At 46.7% G+C, this 13,633-nt stretch overlaps 1 protein-coding gene and 1 pseudogene across 1 annotated transcript; both read right to left on the bottom strand.

Annotated features, from left to right (window-relative positions):
* Positions 1-983: 983 nt before the first annotated feature.
* LOC134368836 (U6atac minor spliceosomal RNA) lies at positions 984-1,102 on the bottom strand (annotated as a pseudogene).
* An 8,576-nt stretch (positions 1,103-9,678) lies between these two features.
* Positions 9,679-10,698, bottom strand: LOC134368453 (PWWP domain-containing DNA repair factor 4-like). The gene has a single exon (XM_063084924.1). It carries the CDS (start codon positions 10,696-10,698, stop codon positions 9,679-9,681), a length of 1,020 nt encoding a protein of 339 aa, XP_062940994.1.
* Positions 10,699-13,633: the final 2,935 nt, after the last annotated feature.

The raw sequence follows: 13,633 nt of genomic DNA, 5'->3' as shown, positions 1-13,633 counted from the left end.
GTCCAAGATCAAGGTGCCAGGAGATCCTGTGTCTGGTGAGGACTTGCTTCCTAGTTAGCAGATGGCCATCTTCTCTTTGTGTTCTCATGTGGAGGATTTCAGAGAGAGAAAAAGCAAGCTCTCTCATGTCATCATGAGGGTTCCACCATTATGACCTAATCACCTCCTAAAGCCCACATCTCCAAACACCATCACAATGGAATTAGGGTTTCAACATATGAATTTTGTAGAGACACAAACATTCAGAATATAGCAAGTAGTCATAGGACTTGTACCAAATGGGATCTTGTCCCTCCCACAGTCATAATACAGGTCTTAGCCAGTTTATGAAGCAAAGCAGGGTGGGGATGAGTGTCAACATCCTTGACACTCATAATCTCAGGACTACCTTGGTGGTGGGTGGGTTGTTTCTTTCCAGCTGAAGATGAAGCACGGGGAGTCCGTTCCTAAAGTAGTGTGATGCATTGAATTATGTGCCCTCCAAACTCACTGAAGCTTGAATTGTGTCCCCAAAGTGTTATGTGTTAGAAACTTGGCCCCCACTGTGACTGTTAAGAGGCTTCTGCATTTAATCTGTTGAGATGCATTGTTTTAGTGGAAGAACATAGGCGAAATTGGGCCTCACACAGATATGTCATTGAAAAGTGATAAAAATTTTAACAGTCATTTAAATTTAAAAACAAAACAAAACAAAACAAATTTGAAGACAATTTAAAATACAGAAAAAAGTTCAGGCCAAAATTTTGGAAGAAGACCTATATTTAAACGATTAAACCTGGTGTTTGTGACACTTTTCCCTTAGAGATGTGCATTAATTCTATTATAGGTGGCTGAGAGGCTCTTTTACAAGCCTTGGAGAGACTCACTGGCATAGGGCTGAAAAAATTGTAATTCCGGACACAACAGCACAAAAAGAGGGATTGCTGTAAATCTATCCTGGTTCATGTTGAGACTCCAAAAGGCTGTAACCTGGGAAGCACGCAAAAAAAACTAAAACATATTAAGAAACAGGCAATGGCTTACCTGTACTTATGTTGTAAGCCTGAGGCCTCTTCCATCCTTGTGAAGGGAAGCACTAAACCCTGTTTCTTTCATACAACTCTTAACAGCATTTTTAGATAATTGTGGACATTCTTCTTTGGTATCACACACAGTTCAACAATTGGTAATTTCTTCGAGTTTAGTTGCAATGTGGAATCAGAAACCTTATTATTGATCTTTCCATACTTTGTTCCATGAAAATCTGTCGGTCTGAATGGCTCTTTTGTTCACAGATGATTTTGTAACATCACACATTGGTCAACTGGAAAACAACAACAACAACAACTCAGTCCCAGACATTTCCTAGAGTGACCCCCAATGAGTTACACCCTTGTAGAATTCTCCTCTCCTTGAGGGCAGGCAAATCCTGTGACTTGCTTTTAAACAATAGACTATGACAAAAGCGAAGGAATTTTGCATATGTTATGGAAGTCTCTAATCAATCGACTTTCAGGTGGGCCTTTCCTAAACAGACCTCTTCTCTTCTGACCTCTCTCCTCCTCTCCAGCACACCCTTCTCTGGCTTTGAAGAAACAAGCAGCCATAAGTAGTATAGCAGCAAGAACTTGGATTCTGCCAGCAACATGGGGGAGCTTAGAAAAAAGATCCTCCCCACAACTCCACATGAGAAATAAGCCTGGCTGATACCTTGGTTGCAGCCTTACGGCGCCCTGAGCTGAGGACCCAGCTGAACCCTCCCAACTCCTGACCCACAGAAACTCTCAGATAATACTGTGTGTTGTTTTACAGCCACAACATTTGTGGTAATTTGTTAGTAGCGATAGGAAACTTAAATACTGAATTACACAGATCTTCTGAATGTCTTCACATTTATTATAGAAATAACATCATCTTTGTTAATGTCACTATTGATCTCAGATAAACAACAACAGAAAAACTACCTATCGGGGACATTTCAAGCTCACAGTAGTGGATAAAAGTTTTTTCCAAAATCCCAATTTTCACTTGAAAGCTGAAATTTTATTACTGACAACAAATACTGTCAGTTGTTTTCTTTGAAGTTGAAACCAACAGTCAAACAGAAATAGATTTGATATTATAATTTAGTTTAAATTTAGATGTTACTCTAGGTATAGGTCCAAAGTTTGTACTTGCTGATTTTGCTTGTCCTGTAGCCCACGGTTAATTTTTAAGGAAGACACATTGAGTCAGGAATCACAGGATGTGATTCCTGCCTTTGTGCCCTAAACATAACACCACTGACATATAGGTCACAAGCTGTTTGTCTTAAGATGTTTCATAGACACTCGAAGCAGATCCCACCAGCCCGGCCTTGCTCAAACCAATGAAGCAACAGATCCCCCCACAGGGCCTGCACGAGTGCCTGAGGGGTGACCTAGTGATGTCAGAGGGCCTAGCCTTCCACCTCCTGATCATGCTAAGTTCACCACTGAAGAACCATGGTGAGACTACTGTGCGAGTCCAAGGGACTTTCCACATTCCTGTTTCTTTGTTGTCCACTTCCACCAATCACCTTTCCATTTCCTTGTCGTCCATTTCTGCCAGTTACCTTTCCCCACAATCTAACTCCCTACCCACGCACTTTACCTTAAATATACCTCACTCCCAGCCATCGGGAACACAGATTTGAGATTTATTTCTCCCGTTTTTCACTTGTAAACCTTTGTGAGTAAACCTTTTCCTTATTGCAAAACCAGTGATTCTGTATTTGCCTTTCTGTTGTGTGCAGGCATAGAAACTCCATTCAGTTTGATAATGAAGTGACGGGAGCACTTTATCCATTTTTCGAGAAAATGCCTGGAAAATACAGAAGTCTTAATAACCTTAGTTTGCCAATTATTCTTCCAAGAAAAAAAAAAGGTGTTCCATGAAATAAAGTTAGCTCAGATGGCACCTTAATCACATAAGTGCTTCTTCTTCTTCTTTTTTTTTTTTTTTTTTTTTTCTGAGAAAACTGTCGTACTTTGGTTTGCAATACACATGCTTTATGAAAACCTTCTACTTTCTCAGGCACAATATTAAAAAGTGTACTCAAGGGTTGAAATTTAATAAAACTAATAATATTTGTTGCTTCTTAACTAAAACTAGTTCTTTTTCTTTTTTTTCTTTTTAAACTGTGGACTTGTGTTGGTGAAGACTGCAATGACGACTAGAACAGTTTGGGGCCAATCTCTTGATTTGTGCTAAAGTGCCAGAGTTTTACCCATCACTGCTTTTTCACCATCAGTGTAAAACAGTGGGAAAGGCAAATAATATCTTAGGATCACTATGAAAATAGTTATGACCTTCTGGAATCTCTGGCAGGGTCTTGGGAACTCCCCTTGGAGAATCTCTGTAACAGTGTAATGTTAGAAGGAAATTTACCAAAAATGTCCTCTCCTTTCATGAGGACATGTTGGTAGCACAGGGCAGGAAGATGGCCAGCTCCTCTCTCTGACCCTGGAATCACTTCACCGATGAAGAGGATGGGGGTCGGTTTCCACAAGACAGGACGGGTCAGCCTCATGGATCCTTCCTCCTCGCTAGGCATGGAGGAGCAAGAAATGTCATGGGCTCCTGACAGCCTTCTCCTCTGGAAGCTCCCTTCTGACTTTGGAGGTTTACGTGCCAGAATTATTCTTCGATTAGGAAATTCTTCTGTCATTGTTCCCATTCTGGCCCTCATTGGAGACCATGACTTTACTTATCCTGTCCCAGTTTGGGAGGAGTGAGGTCCAACCTGCTGTACCTGGTGTTCCCTGTTCAGGGTCCTTCTTCTTTTCTCAGATCCACTCACGACACCATCAGGGCCCTTTTCACTTCCTGCCTGAATTAAAACAGTGCACAGAGGAAAGTTGGGCAATGTCCACAGGGGTGCTGACATTTTCTATGGCTGGGCAATTTTAGAGAGGGAAGGAAGCAATGAGTACAGGGGCAGCCTACTTTCCAGAAAGCTCAGTAATGGCATTTTCTGGCAATTGAGTACTGGAAGAAATCAGAAGCAGAGAGTTCAATATAAAAAAATGCGCAACCAAAAGTGACCTTCCTCAGGTAGGACCCAGACCCAGGATGCAGCCATCTGCCCTTAGGGACTGGCAAGTAAAGATAAGCATCTGCCCATCTTTGAGCCATCAGTGTCAACCCAGAAAAGGACCAGCACCAGGCAGTTGCTCCAGATGTATGTGGAGTGTCCCTCACTTGTATCCCTTTCCCTCTGGTCCTGTCTCAGTGAACTATCTAAATTTCAAATCTGATTACATCATCACTTCTCGACTCAAAACTTTTCCAGGGCTCCTGCTCACCTTCCTGTCAAGTACCAAATCCTTATCATTGTCCCCATGGACCTGCCTCACTACTTGGTTTTGCCTTCTCATAGCTTCTCATACTTCCTCTAATGAGACTTGGCCCAGGATGTAACCAGACAACCATGCGATTATTGAATCATTTCATGTATTTTTCCACCCGAAAATGCTCAGCTTTGCAGAAGGATTTCAATTCATCATCATCAGTCATTGCCCAGGAGGCATTCAATAAATACTTATTTAATCGGTGATTCTGAAATCTTAACCTCCCACCCTGACACATGAACTACAAACCTGTCTTTTATTTCCATCTCAAAAGAAAGAGCGAAAGCTCACCACATCCCATTCACATACTGGGGTCGAGAGGAATATAGAAACTCTCAGGGAGCTTTACCTTCCTTCTTAAAACATTGCCCTCTGGTGACAGGTGGAGCCTGGTGACCTCCAGCCAAACAGATGTCTTTCATTCATAACCTACGTCTATAGACACATTAACAATGTTAAGTCACCTTCATTACCGAAGTGATAAGGAATGACTAGCTGCCAGTCCTTTCGGGTGCTACCCTCACCTCACTCTCCATTTCCAGAAGAGGCTGGTTCCTTTCTCTTCAGCCCTGCTCCGACTCCAAGAAACCTCTGGATACCACTTCCACTGCTGTGCCCCAACGTGCCCTCTGTGGGTCCGTCTCCACCAACGCCTGAACTCCAAACACTTTCCATGGGACGGGCCATGCACTGGTCCCTTGTGATGATTTGCCAGCCTCTGAGTGGCTCTTTCTTCTGGTTGTCTGTGATTCCTCGCTCTTATGTGAGTCCATGGAAGCCCTGTTAGTGGTGTGGCTGGCCTGGGGGCCACCAAGGCCCTCTTCTCCCATGCCAGCTCCAAACAACACCATGTGAAGGGCATGGCTGTGGCTTTTGCCAGCTCTTTCTCCATGAGCTCACCAGCTCCAGGCAGGATGTAGCTGGGGATGGAAGAAGTGGGAGCGATCCTTTTTATCTTTCATTGTGGCTCCTCCTGTGCCGTGAAATCCATATGTCTCACCACCTCTTTCCTGTTATTTTAATAAACATAGAGAAATATAAAAGGGTTATGAATAAAAAGATATCTAGGATTTGTTTAAATTGATCAAGTGTGGACAGGAACTGGGGCAGAGTTGGAGAGGGTCACGTAAGGAATAGAGTTAGCTGTCTCTTGACAAGAGCTGGAGGTGGGAGAAGAATCCATGACGATCTTTATACAAATCTCTCACTACTGTGAGGCTTGACAAGTTTCAAACAAATGTCCCTAATTTCCTTATCCCACATACTGAAAACCTCAAAAAAACCTCTTAGCCCTTCCCTGGTTATTTGGCCATAAGACGTACTGGGGAATGAGACCGGCTTTGGAGTTAGACAAACTCGGGCCCTGACAGTAGGTGGTCTGGAGCAGATTACTTCACCTCCCTCATTCTCAGAGTCCTTCACCACACATGAGGATAACTCCATCAATCTAGCAAAATTGTTGGAAGAATTAAATATATGAGTGTTTTTCAAAAAGTTCACGGAAGGATTCTTGTTATGTTTTAGTTCTGTATTCCATGACCTCTTTCCTCATTGACCTATAAATGATTATACACATATTTGAGGTACAGAGGTGAATATCAATACTGTGTACAATCCGTGATGATCAAATCAGGATAAATCATTACAATATGTCATCCTTTTTATTGTCCATTCATCTATTTCTCGATTTCCTTCTCCCCCTCCCCCTTTGCCACTCTCCTACCCACAGTGCCGCGCTCTCCTTATGAAAGTGCAGTGTGTTGTTATGATCTTCCCTTCTTTCCTTCCCTCCTTCTTTCTTTCTTTTCATTAATTTATATTTTTAGCTCCTTCTTAAAAGTGACAACAAGCACTGTTTCTCTGTCTGTGCCTGGCTTGTTTGATTGAACATAATTTTCTCGAAGCTCATGCATGCTTCCTTGAAATTTTTGAAACACTCTTGCGTACGTTGCTCATTGGTGACAGATATTATTATCCTTGGATTACAGCCACGACTAGTGCCTGGACTGTGGTAGGTGCCCAATATTTGTCCTGTGAGTTAATTCATTATGAATGAAATACTGTCAGATTTTGTACTGAATTCACTCTTTCTTCTCTTTTGCTGAAATTAATCTGGCTAGGGATTACAGGCAAGTTGTCAGGCTAGAGAAAATTCAAGATTATCAATCACCGTATGAATCTGTCACCTTCTCTTTCTTCCCTCCGCAAGAGGATCCCCAGCTCCATGTGTGCTTTTAATGTCTAAACTCATCCCCACTTCCCTTGCCCTTTGTCTCCCCTCCCAACGTCCCTTAAACTAGTTAATCGCCAGCACAACAAATCGTGGTGATAAAAGGTGATCATAAAAAGGGCTCTGTCAAAAACAAGGCAGAACGATAGAAAACACACAACGAGGACCAGAAGACATAACTATAGAGCGAAGGCACCCTTTGTTCAAAGTACGGCTGATATGCCTATTCCTTCACCTCAGCTTCCCCTAGCACAAATGAAAGGACGTGCCCTTACGTATCTCCAGCCACGTATTTCCAACCTATCCCAGTAAAGGTAGATGCCTTCTACCGATATTTATCTTTCAGCGAGAATGCGTCTTTGGGAAACAAGCAGGCTTCGCATTCTACCAAGCATACTCATTAGATCACTGGTCTCTCAAGCATGGCAATCTGAGAAAGTACACGAGGATGGTGCTCATGAATTGTAACAATGCACTGATTTGGTGGTGCCGTTTACCAGGTTTTAAACGGTTGTCTTGGGCTCCCGGAAGGACACTGGAGAGACGGCAGAAAGGCATTGGTTTGGGGAATAGGATGGAGGATGGAGGAGAACCGGGGCTCATGAGAAGGGCTGTGGGCTGAGGAAGGGCTTGTGCCCGCTAAAGACAGCGTAGGAATCTGTTGGGTGAGGAGGAATGAGGTCAATACAGAATAAAGGGAGGAGCGTGGGTGGGTCACCTCTCCTTGCCACTGCCTCTGGACCTGAATCGACAGGCGGCCTTCCTCTTCTTCCTTCCTAAGTGTTGGACCAGCCGCATGGAGGTCCAGAACAGGCCAGGCCCCCGCTCATCCTAGGGCCGTGCTCCAAAGGATATCTGGGCAAGAAGTGGGGCCTTGGGGGGAGCCTGTTGAGAGGCCTGGCAGGATTGGAACCACTTTCACAGTCACCGAAGAACCCTTAGGGACCCCGGACACTAAATTTTGATTAGGAGCATGGGGACCCTGACTCCCTGAGGGTGACTATGATGAACCCAGCTCTGAGGTCCCACTCTTTCCTTGTCAGTTGCTTACATGGACGTAGAGACCTGAGAAAGCTGTGCACAGCATCTCTGTGCCACTCACCCAACCAACACTTAGCATGAGGGCCTGATGTCCAGCCCTTATGACTGGAGGAGAGGAGGTCTCCTTCACCTAGTCAGCGAGGGCAGGGGAAAGTCAAGCTTTTCCATTGAACACACACTTCTGCTAGAGATCCAGCAAGCCTAGAAGGGATCTCAGAGTCCAAGCAGCGAAAAATCCACCCCCACACCCCAAATCACTTTCAGTGACCTTGATTCAAGAGAAGCAGAACAGATGCCCCAGGACAAAATGACATCCAAGGGACACAAGGCCACCTCCCTTCACCCGAATCAAAGAAAACCATGATCTCACAAGCATGGGGAAACCCAGTAGTGTGGTTATGAATTCAGGCAGTCAGCCTGCAATGCTGATAAATATTTCTCACTCACAGGATGAGGGTAGAATATCTCGTTATCTTAAGAATTTCATTGCCACCTGGGTCTCCAGATTTCCGTCTCTCCTAGGACATCCGAAGTTTGTCCTCAGAGCGGAAACACCACCGTACTTGCTCTCCTGACTTATGGTACTGTGAGTGAATGAATGGATGAGTGAATGGGTGCACGAGGTGGTAAAGAATGTGTTAGATCATGGAGATGAACAGTTGGCTCATAGATTGGACTCAGAGAGTCTCAGTGTTAGAGCGTAACTAAAGCGTGCCGTCTCGGTGTATGAGGTCCACACAGAGCATAGAGGTGCTGTGTTTTCTACTAATCCTCAGGACCAGGAAGATATCACGTGGAATGTGCCTAGGCCGTGTGCCCCAGGAGCCTTTCTCTCTCGCAGGCCGAGTCCAAAGAGGCTTCTGTAGGGCCTGATGATTACACGACCTGGAAGACGTTCTTCTAAAATTATACCAAATCGAGCGTTAAAGTGAATATTTGTTTAGAATGAGAAGAACATTTCTAACCTGCTCTAACCCATGACAACAGCAGCCATCACAATTCCCGAAATACGGTTTCTTTGGAAGTGCGTTTATATATGTTCTCAGAAATGCCCCGTTCAAACTGGTACGGTCTCAAATATGACGAAGCAGAATTTCAAGGCAACAGACACCATGGATTTATTGTGAATCCAGACAGGTACTTTGCAAATTTTAAAGCAACACGTGGCCATGTGAACACACAGCGTGGTCTCACAGGAGCAGTTGACTTCCTCTAAACTAGAAATGCACTCAGGTTCCTGTTAAGCCATCAATGTTTATTTTCACATCAAGTTTTCAAACTAAACTAGCTTTCCCAACATTTATTCTCAAAACACGCCTCGTATTAACGTAGTATAACTATTCATGGGCTTCAGAAGTTCTCCTTCCATTGAGTGCGTTTAATTAATTCTCTTCCAAAGAGGGTCACGTTTAGCCGAATGGAGGTTGTTTCTAGAATTCATTTTCACATTCCCGGCCCTGGCCCATCTACTGCTCAAGCCTCCTGGAATGACTTGCCAGTGTGCATGTGTGCTGATGGAACCTGTTGGAGCTAGCCGACGAATAAGCGTGAAGATGAAGCTCGGTTGGTTTGAGACAAATGACTACGTTTTGGGGGTACAGGATGCAGAACAAAGTGCTTGCTTTCCTCGATCTTATATGAGAGTAGATGGGCTACCACGTAGTCAGCCTGGCTCATAGGTGTAGAGTAGCTAGACTGTGAATATGATGAGGCTAGCTGCCGTCCACGTGGGGACAGATGGCTCTAGGAAGAGGATCCAGTCACCATCAGTTTAGAAGACAGCCGGGAGACCCTCCGTTTCAGGAAATCATTCGGCCATTGAGGGAGAGCTACTGTGGTAGATGGAATTTCAGGGAGACAGAGAGTCAAAGAAGGTCTTGCACAAGGCTGACAAAGGTTTAGTGCACGCAGGGATTTCATTCACTCACACGTGGACTAGGCGAAGGTGACCCGTTCACTTTCTGCTTCCCTTTTAGAACCGTTTTTGGAAGGGGTATGGGAATGTGGCGATAAGATAGAAGAAAAAGGGTCTGTCGCTGTAGGGGCACAGGAGGAGACCTAGTTAGCCGTCCTCATGGTTGCTGATCTCTTTCTCCTTTCCTTTATGACGTTTCTGTCAAATAGTTCTTTCTCGCGGTAGTGCACGGGGGGCCCTCGCAGATACTTCTCTTCTGCCCCCTGGTAATCCAGCCCATCAAGTGCTGCGATGGAACAAATGATTGCTTCTGGCAGGAGAACTTCCAGAACAAAATTTACTTTGTCGTCTCTTATGAGAGTCAGCATGGTGTTGTCCATTTGTGTATAGATTTCTTGTAGATGTTTCGTCAAAACATCCAACAGGTCCTCATCTTCCAGGTACGTTTCAACGCAGAGCCTGTGCCTTGGTGAATTCAGAAATGATGTCAGCCACCTGGACTGTTTCCTGCCCTTCAAGATGTCCAGGAGGTGGTGGTCGGCCCCCCTTCTCTTCACGATGAAGTCCACCAGCTTGCGGTTGTCCCGGTCCCGAGCGGCCCTCATCCTGTCGGGGAGAATCCTCTTGCAGGGCCTCTTCCCGCCCAGGGAGGTCTCCTCCTCAGAGTCTTCCAGGTCGGCATAGTTCACCTTTGGAAAGTCAACCTCCAGCGGGCCCTCTTGGATGGCTTTCCTGAGTGGGTAGCTGACGTCGGCGGCATAATAGTCCAGGAAAGAGCCCACGAAGGAACCCCGGCCGATGGCTTGTGTGTAGTGGGAGATGAGGGAGAAACACCAGTTAACACCTTGCTCGTGCACTTTCCTGGCTCTCTGCAGGAGTCTGTCTTTCTCTCTGCAATCCAGGGGCTTCAGTCTTCGAAGAGGAACTCGGATGCCGCTCCTCTCCTGGCGCAGGTCTGCCTCAATCAAGAGCACCCGTGCGGTCTTCTCCGACGCACTGACACTCTTCACCACAGCCGGCCAGAATGGGTGGTCTTGAAATTTAAACCACACCATCGTTCCTCTTTCAACTGGAGGAGGCTCCTGTGTCAGAGCCATGCTGGCAGGTTGTCCACCTCGTTTACCACCAGCCATTTTAGCCTTGCGGATGGGATTCCTAGACATCGAGTCAGCAGGAGGTCGGCGTTCTTGCAGTCCTTCGGAACAAACTGCCGCTTTTAGCTTCCTAATTCTGTCTGCCAGACAGAGGGAGTCACGCGGCCTCATGGCAGGGGACCTGGAGGGGGCAGGGGACCCGGAAGAAGCGGCCGCCCCTTCCACGCCTGGCTTCGAGGCCCCCTCCCCAGAGTCCTCAGCATTCCTTGAGCGCGCAGAGCACGCGGAGTGAGTAGCCACGGTCTTCGGCCAGGTGTCCTGTGCCTCTGCGTTCAGAGCTATGGGCACAGTGGGGATGACACCCCGTGGCTGGGATGGGGCCACCTGTCCATCATTAGCACATGCACCCTCCTCCAGGACTGTGGGACGCCGGGATGTAACCGTGGAGGCTTGTGCCTTTGCCTTGCCCTCTTTCTCACCCTCGTGTCCTGACAGTGTCGGGAAATCGTGGCTCGCGCTGGACTTCCGTGATGCCTTTATTTGCCTTTCTGCTGGAGCAGGGGCAGAGGTCGTGTGCACCCGTGATTTGTCACCGCACAGGGCATCCTCACTCTCGGCACCAACTGGCAGTGATCCTGAGGCTTCTCTCTTCCCAGCACTCCTCCGAACGACCCCTTTGCGTTTACCATACTTTTTACGAGGGGGTCTACTTGCCGGCTGTTGAGCTACCTTCTGGGAAGTTGTACTGGTCTGCTGATCATCTGGTATTCTTCCTCGGCCCCGTTTTGTTCTCTCATCCAGCCTCTCCAGTACCACTTTCAGGACTCTTCTGCACTCCTTCTCCTCTCCCGCTGGGGCACCGACCTTCCACTGGGCCCCTGCCAAGGAGCCCATGGCTTCCATTTCAGACTTCGTTAGGGCTGTTTTGTCTGTTCTTTTCTCCTGGGAGCTTGTCCTGGTCTGCTGGTCATCTGGTTTTCTTCCTCGGCCCCGTTTTGTTCTCTCATCCAGCCTCTCCAGTACCACTTTCAAGACTCTTCTGCACCCCCTTTCCTCTCCCGCTGTGGCATTGAACTTCCACTGCGCCCCTGCCGACGAGCCCATGCCTTCCATTTCAGACTTCGTCAGGGCCGTTATGTCTGTGCTTTTCACCTGGGAGCTTGTACTGGTCTGCTGGTCATCTGGTTTTCTTCCTCGGCCCAGTTTTGTTCTCTCATCCAGCCTCTCCAGTACCACTTTCAGGACTCTTCTGCACCCCCTTTCCTCTCCCGCTGTGGCATTGAACTTCCACTGCGCCCCTGCCGAAGAGCCCATGCCTTCCATTTCAGACTTCGTCAGGGCCCTTACGTCTGTGCTTTTCACTTTAATCGTTTCTTCTCCTGAGAGGTGATGATGAGGGGCAGAGGTTTCTGGCTGTCATTCCCACTGCTGACTCAGGTCTTCCCTCAAAACCCCTGCTCTAATACGCCTCCTTTGCCTCCGGACTGCAAAGCGTTCCCAGCTTGCATTGGCTGTCCTCCTCCACCTGGTTCTCCGGGAGATGCTTGCACTCGTGTTTTCAGTGGAAAGACCTGGAGGAGACTGGAATGGGAAAAAGGAAAAGAAGAACCGTATGAGGAAAGAATTCCTTTTGTGAAACTAGAAGCGCCCTGCTCAAGGAGATTGATGAGATAAAACAAGGTATTAAAAGAGTGGGCCTTAGACAGAGGGGAAGATGAGTGTCAAGCATTTGGGGAAAAATATGGAAGGTGCAAGAAGAGTTCTATAACAGCCCGAAGCCACCGTGTAACCTAATTGTAACGACTGCATGCGGAAGAGCATCCGCATGCGGACGTGGGTGTCATGTCAGGGATCCTGTTTCACTCTCCTGGACCCTCTGCGGCTTCTGAGATCCTTGGGCTTCAACCTAGGAAAATGCTTCATTAGTTTTTTGCCTTCCTAGGGTGCCCATGCCTCCCTGTCCACCCCAAGAAGACCGAGGCCATCTCCTACATACCGATGCTGGGAGCCAGCCCCATGTCATGTTCAAGAGCATGACTCAGAATCCAGAGGTCTGTGAGGTCATTTTGATGATTCCTGGCTGTCACTGTTAATAGGGATTTCTGCAGGAACCGGTCATGGGTTGTGACCTGAACCTCTATACTCTGGTGCAAAACTCTTGTCTCCCAACACCAAAGATGTGATGCTCGTTATGAAGACACGTGTGTATAGAGTGAGGTGCAAAGACGATCGTACCCCGAAATGTCAACATTAGATGGCAGCGAGTGAATGGGGAAGTCTTACCGAAGGTCACGTGGACGGAGGCAGGTCCGGTTCTGTGAGCTGGGTCTCTTGTTTCTCACACTCCAATCGCTTGTCCGCACACCCTTTACCCCGCTGCGTGCTTCTGAAGGGCGCTGTTCTTTGTGATCAGGTGGGAACTAGTGCAGATACTCAGGACCTATGTAGTCTTTTCTCAAGCGAATCTGGAAAATTCAAAAGAGGAAGCAACGTGAGCCAATAAAGTGTGGATCTAATGATCCCGTTCCCTTCACCAACTCAGGGATGCATGCCTTTTTGAAACAGCTGATATCTGAATCCCATCCATAATGTAGATGCCATTTTTATTTTCCTCCTCTTGCATTCCAAAATATTTCCATGGTATGCTGCCTGGCGTATGCTAGTCTGTTCCTGCGTCACAACAGGGAGAACCACTGCTTTGGGGATCGCGGATGCCATGAACACATGGATTTAACATCAATCGTGTGTTTGTGACCATCTGTGTGAGTGTAACGAAAATGGGGATTTTGAAGTTATTGTGTCTTTCTGATTCTCAAATCGCATTGAATGAGCTTGTGAGAACATGACATGCATAGAAAGATGTGTAGAGGGGCTGGCACCTTACAGATGCTCACTATGAGGACGATGGTGTACGTGCTTCCAACGCACTACCTATGCATCCCTGTGCACGTGCAAGCACGTACTGTGTTACACTATAGTTGCTAACATGAGAGCATAATTGGAT

This window comes from Cynocephalus volans, chromosome X, assembly GCF_027409185.1.
Source record: "Cynocephalus volans isolate mCynVol1 chromosome X, mCynVol1.pri, whole genome shotgun sequence".
Classification (NCBI taxonomy): domain Eukaryota; kingdom Metazoa; phylum Chordata; class Mammalia; order Dermoptera; family Cynocephalidae; genus Cynocephalus; species Cynocephalus volans.
Note: the sequence above shows the minus strand (reverse complement) of the source record. Positions and strands in the feature narration are given on the sequence as shown.